Source organism: Phyllostomus hastatus, unplaced genomic scaffold (assembly GCF_019186645.2).
Source record: "Phyllostomus hastatus isolate PE091 unplaced genomic scaffold, TTU_PhHast_1.1 phas_contig_86, whole genome shotgun sequence".
Taxonomy (NCBI): Eukaryota; Metazoa; Chordata; class Mammalia; order Chiroptera; family Phyllostomidae; genus Phyllostomus; species Phyllostomus hastatus.
This window is the reverse complement of record NW_025333977.1, coordinates 33,726,816-33,741,616: the sequence shown is the minus strand read 5'-3', so window position 1 is coordinate 33,741,616 and position 14,801 is coordinate 33,726,816. Positions and strand designations below refer to the sequence as shown.

The window sequence follows — 14,801 nt, the reverse complement described above, 5'->3', positions numbered from 1 at the left end:
TTTCTTTCTAATCTGCTTTCTGTTACTGTTTTTAAATATAGTTGAGATCATGTATCAAATAAAATTCTACATCTTGCTTTCTTCTTTTTGTTGATATTACTTTGCTCATTTACCAGAAGCACTTTTGTATAACATTAGAAATCATTGCTAACTCATTTGATATGGTAAGGCTGTAATACAATTTATTTTGCTAGACGAGGGTGTTTGTATTATTTTATTGACAAGAATATGTTACCCTCTTCTCACAGGCCCCAGCTGTGTCGGTACGATCTTGTCCTGATGGAAAACACCGAAACGGTCTTCCGGCCTATTCTTTGCCCAAAGTTGCAGATGTAAATGTTGTCAGGATGCATGAACACCAATAACATCAAGAAAGATACGACAGGCTTTTTAAAAGCCTCATCACACCTTTTCCTCAAGGCACAGAAAGTATGGAGAAACCAGGGATTTTTCCAGTAGTGTCCTATGGATGTCACATTGCAAATTGTCACATGGCTTTGCATTATAGAGCTGTCCTGGGAAGGGAGCCCTTAAGTAGGGCAAGTCAGAAATAGCCAGGCTATTGCAGCCCAGCGCCTTGTCTGGCTGCGTCCTGGGGCCTCGTTTGTTCCACCCTGTGATTCTGCTACCTCTCACTTGGGCAGTTCAGCCAGATGAGCATCTCAAAGGGAAGGACTGGCTGGAGACCTCACTTTGGACTCGACTCCACTTTCCCTGTGCCAATTGCTCCAGGCCCCCACGTACGGAAGGGAACGGAGACTGACCTACCTCACAGGCTGTTGCATGGGCCTGGGAGGCAAATGTAGGAAGGATTCTTTGAAACTCCGTGGGTGCCACATCTGTCAGTGGTTTGATAAATGTGAATGTACTTTTATTTATTTTGATATGGCTTATCTAATACGCAATAAGAGAGCTACTCTTTATCAACTCCGGCTTCTCTCTTGGGCTGTGTGCTCTGGGAAGGCAAGAACACCACGCCCCTGGCTTCCGATGACCTCTAAAGTGGGAAAAATTTATTTTTCCTCATTACTAATGTGACCCATGATTATTAAAGGAAATTTAGAAAATGCATAGATGCAAAGTGAATATATGTTATACGCAATCCCACCTGTTAGGGGTAATTAATATTAACCTTTTGGAATAATGCTAAATAGCTTGTGTTGCTAACATGTGAATTCAAAGCATAAACTGGTCTTTTCTTGGAACACTGGAAGCCTCCAGTTTGAGGAATTCTTAGGCTTCCCCGAACTGTGCGCGATCCATAGATCTGGAGTGACCACAGCAGCCAAGCCAAGAGGCCCAGAGGGCTGAGGACTGAGAGGCCAGAACCAGGGAAGGGCCATCCTTGGGGCCAGATGCCCAGCACAGGGACAGAGACAAAGGGGTGGGCCTCACGTGTCCCATAGCTGTGGCCACTGTAGGGAGTTCTGAGATTCCCGAGTGTCACAGTCCTGGTGACTTCTTCATCCAAGTGATTGTCCTACTGCTTTCTGTGAGAACAGCTCTTATTTTAAAGAAATGGACTCTCTATTCCATAAATTATAGAATTTTGTAGCTACATTTCCATGTGGCACATTTTTATATATGTAATACAGAGTTTTTCACTTAAGTGAGGGATGCCTGCAGGGAATGACTAAAGTCTGAAAGAAATGTCTCAGCGCCGGTCCTGCCCACCTGGACATTTTGTCACCCCTCCCCCTCCTCACTTTTCCTCAGCCACTATGGATGGAGAGATAAATACACTATTGGCCCGGATTTGTTTTAGTTTCATTTGTTCTGCATTTTGTGGCTTAGCACAGTCACTTCGTCATCCTTCTTCCCTTGCCTGGTAGGCAGCGGGTCAAAACAACAGCAAGAAATTGTCAGGAATAGCATTTCTATTATGTACAAACTCCTTGGGCCAGCGAGTCTCCCTCAGCTTCGCCTGGTGTCTCCTAGCCTGGTGCTCTGCCCACTGAGGATCGGCTGCATGGATGAGTGGGTGCGTAACTGAGTAAAGGAAGGAGGGGAGTTTGTTCACTGGAATGGAGATGAATTTCAGTGAGTTTCATGCAACAGTCTCAGGTGTGACCACTCTTGTCAGAATCTCTCTCCCAAGGCCCCTGGAACTTTGGACTCTGTCTCTTGTTATCCTTGCCCCTCTCCTCCTTTCTCTTTGTCAGTGTATCTGTCAGAATCCCAAATCCAAGCTACCCTCTTCCCGACTATATTCACCAATTACCTTCTACTTCGTGTGGATCTTAGCTCAGTTGTCACGTCTTCCGGGGAAGTCTGCTTGGACCTCATTTCCCAGACAACACGATGGACTTCTCCTGTATAGCACTTTTTAAAGTTGTATTTTTGTACATTATTTGTTTAATAATTGTGTGATTCTTTGTTTAATATATACTTTTCTTCACTAGATCACTCTGTGAGGCAGGACCTGTGTGCCAGAGTAGTGCCTGCACTTGGGACACAGTGATTAAATGAACACTTTCCATTATCTCGTGAGCCTGTGGAACCAAGTTCAGTTGTAAGTCAAGGCCTCCTCTCCCACAGCCAGAGGGCACATTCCTGGAGGCACCCACCCTTCTCTTCCTTTGACTTCTCCCCCAGGCACTTTTGTTATTATTGTCTTCATTATCCCTGGAGGCCCTTAGCTTACTTCCCAGGCTCCCTGAGAAAAAGAGATTGGCTTGTTTCCCCACTCCTCTTTGAACTTGCCAAAGGTTCCCAACACCATTCTTGAGCACGCTTACAAGCCTGAAGCCTGGGAGATTTTGCTGTCCCCCATTTTAGTGCCTTGGCTAAAACCCTCCAGGGCCTTCAGCATTTCTGGATGAGTCGGAGCTATGGTTCAAAGATGGCCTTGCTTGTTTTCCCATGATGCCCTTCCACCACCTTCTTTTCCACCAGTTTTGAATGTGCGTCCGTAACCATCTTTATCATGCAGTAATGTATATGTTTCTGTGTCTGCACCCCCTCCGGGACTCTGAGCGCCTCAAGAGCAGCAGCTATTCATTTGTCTTGGCTGCCCCAGCACCTAGCACCACGTCAGGTGCAAGGAAGGTGCTCATTAAATGTTTGTGGAAGAGAATGGAGTGGACTCAGCCTTAGGACTTGAAGGAGGTCCCATCCACTGTGATTTAGACATCAACACACAACCATTATGCCCAAAACCCTAAACTTAGAAGCGCCCACCTTCGGACTCCTGCCCTGTGCTCTCAGTCCTGAAAAAGCCTATCTTGGCCAAGGCGATCTGGGATGCTAGAGACAGACATCCACCCATACTAACCCAAATTTTATTGAAGAGATTACTTGTAGAAACCAGGAAGAGCTGAATCATCAGATCTGAGCAAGGACAGGGATTGGGGCAGCCCCTAGCCTTCAGCAGCAAGAGTTCATGGGCCTTTATTAACCCTAGTGCTCTGCCACGAGTCTCTCGGACTCAGCTTGGCTCTCACCACAGGGCAGCTGGACAGTTGGGTCCTTGGGACCATAGGGTCCTCAGCCACTCATTAGGTGGTCTAATCCCAAAGTTCAGGGAGAGGAACCAGCCACTGGATCCTCTTGGGGAAGGTGGCCTTCCTGTTCCCAGCCGCTACTGGTTGGAGTGGTGTGGGGAAGCAAAATCATGTGGTCCTCAGAACTGCTCCTTTCAATTGCTCTCTGTGGAGCTGAATACACCAGAAAAGGAGGTTGAGTGCTGTTGACAAAGAGCCATGGTAAGTGCCTGGCTGTTTCACTGGAACCTCTTGCCTTTTCTTGCCTTCTACTTCCCTGAGCCATCCTGCTTCCCAGTCCAGCATGTGTCCCTTGTGGCGGGGTGAAGCTGTCCTTTGCCAGGCTGCCTGGGCATGTACTGTAAACAAGTGGCCTTGATGGAGGCTGGTGCAGCCTGCAGGCGGTGCACTGGCGGGTTAGAGTTGGCTCTGCAGGTGTTGGGTTGGGGGCCAGGAGAAATGGGGAGACTGAGGTCAAAGTGGAGGCAGGTTGGGAGTGGGGAGCACAGTCCAGGGCTTCCTTCCCAAGCAGAGAAGTTGAGTAAGAAGAATCAGAACAGGAGTTGGGGTGGGGGGGTGTGGGAAGTCAGGGACAGCAAACAGAGGCTTGGGTAGTGAGCCTGTAGAAAATTTTGCATTTCCCAAAATAGCTCTGTCAAAGGTTCTTTACCACCTCCCGTTGGCCAAATCCCACAACCTTCATTCAGATCTCCTTGCTGGATTTTTCCACGGGCTCTGACACTGAGCACTGGTCCTTTTCCTAACAGTCTTGCTTGGTCTCTCAGGGCACCTCTCCTGCCCACCTCCATTTCTCATCCAACATCCTTGAATGAACCGCCTGGTTCTCTTTCACTGGTTCCACGATTTCCTGACCTGGCTTCTGACCTCAGTCTTCTCTCACAAAGGTACAGGAGGGCAAGAGACTAGATGCTGTGTTTGCTGGTGTTTGGCCTCTGCTGACTTCACTCTTCCTAAGCTCCCATGTCCTGAACTGTAAAGTGAGGGCTGTTAAGAGTCCCTGCTTCATATTATATGGAATAAACACATTATTGCATGTAAAACGATTACTGTGAGGTCTTAAGTGTGTTAAGTACTCAGTGAATGTCACCTGACATTACTTCTCCCCTCCCCTCATTTCAACTCTCTCTAGAGGCAGCTGATGTCCAAATCTGATGTTCAGTCTGAGCTCTGCATTTTCACCCGCTTGTTGAGAGGCAGTCCAGGGCAGAGGGAAGTGCATGGGCTCAGGAGGGGCAGACAAGGGCTGAGCCCTGTTCAGCACTCCCAGCTCTGGGCTCTCAGAGTGACTTCATCTGAACACCTGCTCACCTACTCATCTGTAAGTGGGTAGATGAGTAGGTGATGAGATGAGTGGGCAGATGAGTTGCTTCTCTGGAGTGGAATAAGCTTTGGTATGTCTGTTTCCTCCATGGCACTTACCATGTTCTGTAATTATATCTTTCTCCATGCTCTCCCCCAACCAAAGGAAAGTAAATTCCTTAAGAGCAGGAGCCTTGCCTTCCTGTTCACTATTCTGTTCCTTGCCCCAGCACACTGCTGACACAAGCTCAATAACACTGGTTTCTCATTCACTTTCTGTATTCTGTTGACTTCTCAAAATCAACATGTACCAAACAACTAGTCATTTCCTTGCCAACTCATCGCTCCGGACGGAGCCCCTGCTTCTACACTGGCTGCATTTGGTTGGTGTTACAGCTGGTTGTGGACAAGGCTGTCTTGACCACTACACTGCAAGCACACTGTGGGCAGGGCTCGTGATTTGCCTTCGAATCTCCCAGTGCCTGGCAGAGAGCCTACAAATAACTAGAGAAAATGACGGAAATAAATGTTAAAAAAAAAAAAGCTAAAGAAGACCAGACACGCAAGGAGAAGGGCCAGAAGAAAGGTTTCCTCTAGAATCTAAGCCCGGGGCAGGGGGGCGGAGTTTGTCTGGGCCGGGGTGGGGCTTCGATCTGGGGCGGGGCTTGGCGCGAGTCCGCCCCGGTCCGTCTGCGAACGTGTTCCCCTGGCTGCGGCCGCGCGGAGTGGTCCTAGGGGCTGGCTTCAGGCTCCTCCGCAGCCTGGCGGGTCCCGGGCGGGCGCCGAGATGCGCGCCCTCCTCTGCCTGTTCCTGGTCTTCGCTGGCTGCACCTTTGCCTTGTACTTGCTGTCGACTCGACTGCCCCGCGTACCGACACGGGGCTCCTCAGAGGACACTGAAGGCAGGTGAGTGGCGGGGACTCGGGTTTGGGTCACAGGAAAGGAGCCAGTTTCGAGGATGGAGTCTGGGAATCGGAGATACGGATTCCCGGATCGGGGGTGAGAGGGTTGAGAATTGGGGTTCAGTTTTAGGACAGGCGATAGGGGTCTGGAGCCTGCGGCCGGTTCCTTTCGGGTGGTGATTTTCGTAGAGAAACGCTGCGCTTTACGCCAGGCGGAGGCTGCTCGCACGCCTTTGGTCTCGTGGTGGCTTCACCTGCCTTTTGCGTTCCCATCGCTTTCCCAGGCTCCGCCTTAACTCCTATTTGCAGCCGACCCTCGCCCCTGTTCAGACCTGCAGCCCTTTCTTCACGACTGCTGTCAGTTTCCCCCCATCGTCCTTGCTACCCCACCTCACTTAGGTTTGCCCTTGGGACTTTAAGGCAGTTGGTCTTCAGGTGAAACGTTTGGTGGACAACTTTAAATTATTCAGGAATTAATTTTAGAGTCTGCCCGTCTTCCTGACTGTCACCAACTGGGTGAGGCAGGAGGCCGTGTAATACCTACCAGGCTGGTTTGTCGTGAGTGCTCTGCTGTTTGTAAAGTTCATGGGAGTATGCCTGGCACAGCATCGCGTCAAGGATGTTACTGATATCTGAATATTAGGACAATTGTTTCAGTTACTGTATATTTTTGCTCTAGCTGGGAAAGCTTTGCTGTGGGTGTCAGATATGCTAAGAGAAACATTTTGATGAGAACTAAGCGGGTTTGCCCATAATTGACCATAAATGGATTCAAGGGTTGTTCAGATAGCAGAGACAGAGCAGCCTTTGCACTGCAACCCTTGTACAGGACTCAGAGTGCATTGAGGACCAGATAAAGAGCAGGGTGAAAAAGCAGGCAATCGGAAAGGGTTAGTTTCAAGATTCACATATTATCAGGAGGTATGTTTATGGTGCTGGACAAATATATTTTCCCAGAGAACCTTTAATTTGCTTGTTACTGTCTGATAAAACAGCCATTTTACCTAGAAACTCAAGAGCAGGGTGAAGTTTGAACTGTCCTTGGCCTAAAGTCTGTGGGGGAGGGGGTGCTCCTTGAAAGGAAGGCAAATTAGGACGTTTAGTACTTGCCTGGTAATTAATCCATTTGCTTCTTAAGACTAGATCATAAAACCTGAGAGCTGAACGGGACCTTAGTGATTACCCAACACCAACACTTATTTTCCAGATAAGGAGACTGAGGCCCAGGGACTAGGCCAAGATCACACAGCTGGATAGCAGCAGAGTTCAGATGGTAACCCAGGTCTCTCGCTTCCAAACCAGGGCCCTTCCGTCTGCTTTGCTGTGTTGTATCTGGTTGCCCATCATCTGGAGCACCTATTGTGTGTGTGTTTCCAGAAGACCAGACGATGAGTGCATGTATACACTTACTTTGGAAAGACAACACCATAAGTGATTTTCATAGGTGCTAGGTTGATCTGGACTCACGTTTCTATCTGCTTTTCCAAATCCCCAGGTCACTGTGGTTCCCCTCTGACCTGGCCGAGTTGCGGGAGCTCTCCGAGGTCCTGCGAGACTACCGGAAGGAGCACCAGGCCTACGTGTTCCTGCTCTTCTGCAGTGCCTACCTCTACAAGCAGTGCTTTGCCATCCCTGGCTCCAGCTTCTTGGTCAGTGCCCCGTCCTCCATCTGTGCCTGTCAGGAAGCCACCTTCTGTCTTTGTAGAAAGTCCCTTAGACTTCAAGTCACACAGTTCAGAGGACAGACTACTGTGACTACCATTGTTTGACAGCTTCCCTAGTGGTAGGCATTGCCCTAGTTGTTTCAGCTGCATGACCTTATTTAATGCTCCCAACAGCCTTATAATGGGGAGAGGTTGAGTAACTGTCCATGGGGACAAGGCGAAGAGAGGGTGGGGCTGGGGTCAGAGCCCACTTCCACCCAGCCCCAGAGTCTGCCTTTCCCCTCAGATATTCTGCTTTTGCTTCTAAGGCACTGAGAGCTGTGGAGCACTGTTCCTCAGAGAAACACACGTGTGCCCTGTACTGCATCATCTCTTCCCCTCAGAGCTCCTGTGATGCTGTGCGTTTTGGCACTGTTTTAGATGAAGAAGCAAACACATTAAAGGAACAGACAGGAAAAAATCTGTTTTTAGGGAGCCCAGGTTCTTCTGATCAAGGCCCCCACCCCCCCAAAATCTGTTTTCTTTATTAGTTTGTGGGTTCCTGAGTTCCTTGAAGGTAGGGCCTGTTTCTTATTCTCAGCCCTGGTATTCCTTGCCTGGCACAGAAAAGTGCCTTCATAAGTGTTTGATGAACAAATGCAAGTTGTTCATGGTAGTGTTAGGCTGTAGAGGATCGAGAAGTTTCCCTGGTGTGGAGAGGACAAGTCATTCTGATTTTCCAGGTGGCCCCTCTGGACCCAAGTGTCAGACTTGCTTATTCTCTGGTCGTTGGATGCTACTCATCAGTTGCCACTGCAGGTTACACAGAATAATCTGTGCTTTCCTCCCAGCAGCATTGTGAACTGGTTCACGTAAATGTACGAGGATGTGTATGCTAGGGCATGGGGTGGGTTTGAATCCCAGCTGTGTAACCATGGGCAAGCCTTTTAGCTTCTCCAACCCTGTTTCCTCTAGGGTTGTGTGGGACGATTAAATGAAACTGGGAGTCGAGTGGCTGGCACGGTGACAGTGCCTGGCACACAGTGGTCCCCAAGCACTTGTTGAATGATTGAATAAGGAACAGGAAGTGACGGAACAGGAAATCCTGCTTCTGTCTCCTGCCCCAGCATCTTTTTCTCCTGCAGGCTTAGGCTGGATCTGCTTAAGCAGTTCCTTTGTTGGAAACAAAGAGAAGCAAACGTGGCCATGCCAAGAGAGACAGGGGAGGGGTGTGGTGTTTGAGGTCAGGGGCTGGCTCCTCGGGTGCCTGCCTTCCCACCTGAGCTGATCCCTGTTTGGAGCAAACAGCCAGCTGCCACCTAGAGATGAACCTCGTCTCTGCCTTGTGTGATCTTGGGCACAATACTTAATTGCTCACATGTCTCTCACTTGTAGAATGGGGTAAGGATAGTTATGACACAGGGTCATGGAGAGGATTGACGAAGGGTCCCACCTTTGGCAGAATGATGTTAACCAGCCAAATTGCATTTAGGAAGCATTGGCTCACTTTGTCATTTTTGTTAATCTAAGGCTTTTGAATGTCACCTAGATCTTTGGTCAACATGAAACCCTCATCATTAGCATACCACATAGATGTAATTCCAGCACAAAGCAAAGAGAGATGTTTTATTTATTTATTTTTAAAGATTGTATCTGTTTATTTTTAGAGAGGGGAAGAAAGGGAGAAAGAGAGGAAGAGAAATACTGATGTGAGAGAGACATTAAAGGGTTGCCTCTCGTATGCACCCTGGGCTCCGACTGGGGACTGAACCCACAACCCATGCGTGTGCCCTGACCACGGATCGAACTGGCAACCTTTAGCTTTATGGAACAGTGCCCAAGCAAGTGTGCCACACCGGTCAGGGCAGAAACAAGACATTTTTTATAGTTTGTGTGGTCTTACTGAGGGAAAATTCATGGTTTGTGTTCATTTAAAATGGTAAAAATAACTTGTGAGCTTCAGTTCTGCCTTCTCGAACACCTGTGTTTGCAGGACATACCACAGCCCATGCGGCAAGCTGGGTGCTGTATATTCCTATTTTCTCATTTAATTCTCTCCTGCCCTCTGCGGTTTTAGTCCTCATCCCTGTTTTATAGGTGAAGAGAGCAAAGCCAGGGTTGTGCTTCTCGGCCCTTGGAGCACTTTTCATTCTTTAAAATGGGAGTTGGATTTTGGCCAGGAGAGTGGAGGGAACCCATGGCTCTATTTTTTTTTAAATGCTCACTGGAAGAAGTGTTGATTGATTTTAGAGGGACAGAGAAGGAAAGAGCGAGGGAGAGAAAGAAAAAGTGAGAAACATTGATTGGCTGCCTCCCCCTTGGGGATCAAACCTGCAACCTAGGTATGTGCTCCAGCCAACTGAGCAGCCTGGCCAAGGCAACTCTTCTGTTTTTTTAAGATTTTATTTATTTATTTTTAGAGAGGGAAGGGAGGGAGAAAGAGAGAGAGAGGAAGAAACAAACATCAATGAGCGGTTGTTGGGGGCCGTGGCCTGCAACCCAAGTATGTGGCCTGACTGGGAATCGAACCTGCGACACTGACTCTTCTGTTTTGTTTTTTTTAATTGAATTTATTGGAGTGATATTGGTTAATAAAATTAAACAAGTTTCAAGTATACAGTTCTACAGTACATCACCTGTGTGTTGCATTGTGTGTTTATCTCTCCAAGTCAAGTCTCCTTCTGTCACCATTTATCCCCCTGGAACTTGTGACTCTCGACTTCTGGGATGAGGTGTCTGGCAGCTGCCTGGTGTTCTCTCGGCTGAGGGTTTGTTTTCTTTGCAGAACGTTTTAGCTGGTGCTCTGTTTGGGCCATGGCTAGGGCTTCTGCTGTGCTGTGTGTTGACATCGGTGGGTGCCACGTGCTGCTACCTGCTTTCCAGTATGTTTGGCAAACAACTGGTGGTCTCCTACTTCCCTGATAAAGTGGCCCCACTGCAGAGGAAGGTAAGAGGAAGCAGTATCTCTGAGTACTGGACTCCCATAGAGTCACCTGATGGCCCTGAAGGGGGTGAGGGGCAGGGATTTCCCAGGGTTCCTCCGCTCTGCTTCTGGAGGCCCTAGGGGTTCTTTTAATGGCTCTAAGACACACAGATGTGAGATCAAATCCCAGCTCCGTCATTATCAGTTCTGTGACTTTAGGCAAGTTCCTGATGTCTCTGAGCCTGAGGTATCTCTGTTTTAAAAACAAGGAAAACAGCCTCTACCCTGGAGGGTTGTTGGGAGGTTCGGGACAGGGTATGTAAAGTGTCGAGAACAAGGCCCGGCACCAGCAGGCTTCAGTACCTGGACACTCTTTCTGCTTCCTAATGGCCTTGTCTTCTTTGGCTACAGGTGGAGGAGAACAGAAACAGCTTGTTTTTTTTCCTACTGTTTTTGAGACTTTTCCCCATGACACCAAACTGGTTCTTGAACCTCTCGGCCCCGATTCTGAACATCCCCATTGAGCAGTTCTTCTTCTCTGTTCTTATCGGTAAGAAGCTGACAGAGTGAACAGGAGTCTTCAAGCAGCCGTGCGGGGGGGCCTGCCCTGGGTTCCCCAGCCGCGCGGCGTGGGCCCGCCCCTGAGAGCAGCAGCTTGGGAGGAGCGTCTTCAAACCTCACTGGCTAAAATCCTGATTTCTACTCAGGCTTCAACAAGAAACCTTATCAAAATACTTTCAGAAAAAATAGGACTGTTGATTCCACCACTTTGTTAGTGCCTGCTGTGTGCCAGGCACCGTGCTAGGCCCTGGATTAGGGCAGCCATCTACAGCACGGGACTTGGCCCGTGGTGGGTGCTCAGTAAACATAGCAGGGAATTCAGGGTTGGAGTAAGGGTATGTGGACAGGAGAAATGGCGGAGACGAAGGAGAGGAACAGAGCAGAGGACTTCCTGTCTGGCTTTGGCCCCTCTTTTAATGAGATCTGCCTTAGGAAGAGCTGGGAACACTGAAGTTCCTCTTACCTTCTGACAGTTGTGTGACCTTCAGCAAGCCATTCACCCTCAGCGGGCCGCTTGGCCAGATGAGGGGCTGGCATGGAGGGGAAGAATAATCAGGGCTTTTATGTCAAACATAACAAATCTGTGGTTGAGCAGCTGCTATTAATAGGGGATTTTTGAGAGAAATTGAGATCTTAAAAAGAAGCAAAACCTACCACAGTTGATTCTGGTCATATCAGGTTTCATACAGAGTGCCTCAGTTAGCAGCCTGCAATAACTTAGGTGCCACAAAGCTTGGCCAGCCCCTGGACACCAGAGTCCTGGGCCCCCTCTTACACGCTGTGCAGTGTTGAGTGGTCTGTGGTCCTGAGGCATCATCTGCAGAAGAGGGGTGGAGTGTCTGGGGGTCCCAACCCAATCTGAGTGTGCCGGGGAAAGGCTTTTAAAATGCAGGCTCCTGTGAGAGGGTCTTCTTTAAGAAGATGAAGAAAGAGAATAAAAAAATATGAACAATAAAATGGCAATAGACACACATTTGTTGACAATTGAATTGAAAAAAAAAAATGGACAAGCAGAACAGAACCAGACTCATAGGTACAAGAACAATTTGATGGTTGCCAGATTTGGAGGGGGGGGGTTGGGGGGACTAAGAAGGACAAATGGGCTGCCACAGAACAGCCCTGGGGATGTAAGTACAGCTCAGGGGCTGGTGAGCAACATTCCAATGACTGTATGGTGCCCACTGGGTGCGAGATTTATCGGGATGAGCACTTAGTAAGTTATGTAATATCTAGTCACTGGTGTGTGTACCTGAGACTAATATAGTGATGTATGTTAACTGAAATTGAAAATAAAAAAAAGATAAATTTGGGGGAAAAAAATGCAGGGCCCTGATGCTCTACTGGATCGGGGTGGAGCCCGAGGGCGTGTTCTCATCAGCTCACCAGAGGGCAGTCACGCCCCCAGCCCGTCTGGCCCCCACTCAGCCTTCTGAGATCCAGGGGATCTGATGGCCTCTCAGAAGCAGCACAGAGCAGGAAAAGTGGCACTTCTGTGGGAGTGTTTGTTTCCACGGTAAGTGTGCCGTAAATCTCATAATGCTGGAGCCCCTCCTGACTTGGCTCTTGGGTGCTCAGAAGCAGGTTTGGGACCCGCCTCTAGCAAATGTGTGGGCCTTATGCGTTTTTGTCCTAACTGTACTCCCTTGTTTTATTCTTTACTCCTTTTGTTTTCCCAGCTAAGATCTTTTTAATCTTACTGTAGTGTATATATTTTTGTAAGCCATCTCAAAGCAGGTGTATGTGGAAAGTGAAGAAAGGAGGGGGAAAGTGGAGGAGAAGGAGTGAAAGAGGTAACAGGTTCATGGGTCAGGAGCTGGGGAGAAAGCCAGACCTGGGGTCCCTGCTGTGAATTCCTGGTGACCTTTCTGAAGGGTCCCTGTTCGTCTTCTTCCTGCCCCTCCAGTAACGGGCTGTTTCCTTTCCCCCCTTCCAGGTTTGATCCCCTACAACTTCATCTGCGTGCAGACAGGCTCCATCCTGTCCACCCTCACCTCTCTGGATGCACTTTTCTCCTGGGGGACTGTCTTCAAGCTGTTGGCCATCGCTCTGGTGGCTCTAGTTCCTGGAACTCTCATTAAAAAGTTTAGTCAGAAAGACCTGCATTTGAGCGAAACAAGCAACACCAATCATCTAAGTAACAGAAAGGGCATGTGATCCGGGGCTTGGGCGCTGGGTCCCTGTTGCCCGTGTGTGTAGCGGGTGCGGTCCTCGACAGCCTGTCACTGTTTTTTTGTCATCCTCAACAGGTGGTTTGGACAGTGTTCATCTGTGTGCAGTGTCTTGTCATAAAGGACACTGCTCTAGAGGGCGAATTATACCAGGTTTAGTAGGACACTCTGTCAAATGGATAGCCTCTTAGAAAATCGTTTATGTTTTATCGACAAGGAGCTCGGGGAAGTCTGCTGTGTTCGTCTCTTGCCAAGCCCTGAGCCGCGTCGGGGGAGCATGCTGACCCTCCCTGTCCAGAGCGCCTCTTTGCAACGTGACAGGCTGTTGTGACAGGTGTTCTGTTAAGTCCCTGGTGTGTGTTACTAGTGTAAACGATGGCCTGTGAACCCGTGTCACTGACCTCACTCTTCATCTTGTTAGTCCCGTGAACAGTGTTTCTTCTGCACTTTTTTTGCTGATGACCTACCTCTTCCGTAAACCAAGGGGAAGACGCCACCAAACTGCTTAGCACTTCCACGTGCCCCTCAGATGCAGTGACTTCCGTGACGCCCTTTGTGTCCAGGCACTGGTGTCCTCGTGTGTGTCACGTTTCCTCTTGGTGGCACATCCTGACAATCACGGTGATTGCAATCCCCGAGACAGACGATTAAATATGAGTGGAGCAAACTCTGTATTTTATGGATATGGTCGGGAGAAATCCCTGTCCACCTGGACAGTGCAGGGCCCTTGACTCACCCGGACCAAGTGGCCATCAGTACATTTTCTGATCTGTCCTTTCTGGGTGGCAAGCCCTTCTCTGCCCTGCCGGGGGATGGATTCAGTGCAGTCAGACATGAGCTGGTGTATCCTCCGAGTGCTTTTCAGTTTGTCATTTGCCAAGAATAACTTGAGGAATAGTGATATTTTATCTTCTCATTCTGAGAGGAAAACTTGGGTTGAGGTCACTTTGTTCTGTAGTGTTTCAATTACCTGTAGCCGCCGTTGCTCCCTGAGTCAGCATTATTGAATTGGCACAGACCTGGGTTAGTACTTCCCAGGGCAGAAGGACCTCCGCACCTACACTGACCAGCTGTGGGATCCTGTCCCCTGCAGGAATAGCTCCGTTCTCACCAGAACTGTTGCCCCTGGGCATGGTCTGCTGGGTTTTTGATTTGGCTTGGCCAAGAATCTTGCCGAGGTTTTAATCTAGGCCACATGTTCAACATGAATTCTTGAGAATGAATTCCCAAGCATTGTGTTTTGTACTCATATGACCCAAAACAACGAAAACCACAACAAAGAAGTGTTGCTTTAAAAGAAGCTTGATAACAAGGGTGGGATTGAAGAGGAGGCCGACCAGACTTTGGAATCCGTGGCTGTATTCCCGGAGGAGGGGAAGGGAGGGGGAGACAAGGAGGCTTTCCACACTTTTCCCTTCACTGGGATCCTGAGATTGGTCTCCCCCCTGCACCCTTCATAATCATGCAACAATGTGCCTTAGCAGTTGTGAGTTTACAGGCAAAGCAATTTCCCAAATAAATGGATGTAAATGTTTTGTGTAGTGTGTGTGTGTACACGTTGCTAACTTTGAGTTCCCCTTGCCAGTGGGGATCAGGATTGGCTGAAAATCAGACTCTCCAAAATGGTGTTTTAGCTCTCCCAGGATAAATATTTTTCGGAAGCCAGATTTTCACGTTGACCTTTTCCCTCTCTACGTTCACTTTATGGTGGGGTTGCTAACAATGCTTAAGAGCTATGAGATGGGCAGCAGGAAAGCCATAGGCGAGGAGCAGCGCGCCTACCTAGGCCATGCCCGAATAAT

General features: G+C 48.8%; 2 protein-coding genes across 2 annotated transcripts in view; both read left to right on the top strand.

Moving 5' to 3' along the window:
- LIPH (lipase H) overlaps positions 1-2,948 on the top strand; it is a 47,301-nt gene extending 44,353 nt beyond the window's left edge. Inside the window, exon 10 of the mRNA XM_045852087.1 lies at positions 249-2,948. Within this exon, the coding sequence (XP_045708043.1) occupies positions 249-336 (88 nt within the window). The 3' untranslated portion in view covers positions 337-2,948. The remainder of the gene's footprint in view (positions 1-248) is intronic.
- A 2,537-nt stretch (positions 2,949-5,485) lies between these two features.
- TMEM41A (transmembrane protein 41A) lies at positions 5,486-14,534 on the top strand. The gene is made up of 5 exons (XM_045850996.1): positions 5,486-5,708; positions 7,200-7,353; positions 10,133-10,294; positions 10,682-10,820; positions 12,765-14,534. Exons 1-5 carry the CDS (start codon positions 5,590-5,592, stop codon positions 12,983-12,985), a joined length of 795 nt encoding a protein of 264 aa, XP_045706952.1. The 5' UTR covers positions 5,486-5,589; the 3' UTR covers positions 12,986-14,534.
- Positions 14,535-14,801: the final 267 nt, after the last annotated feature.

Bases quoted from the DNA above. Each gene is read 5' to 3' on its own strand.
- TMEM41A (XM_045850996.1), top strand. From the start codon at position 5,590: ATGCGCGCCCTCCTCTGCCTGTTCCTGGTCTTCGCTGGCTGCACCTTT. The intron at 5,709-7,199 runs GTGAGTGGCGGG...CCAAATCCCCAG, and splicing joins TCAGAGGACACTGAAGGCAG to GTCACTGTGGTTCCCCTCTG. The intron at 10,821-12,764 runs GTAAGAAGCTGA...CCCCCCTTCCAG, and splicing joins CTTCTTCTCTGTTCTTATCG to GTTTGATCCCCTACAACTTC.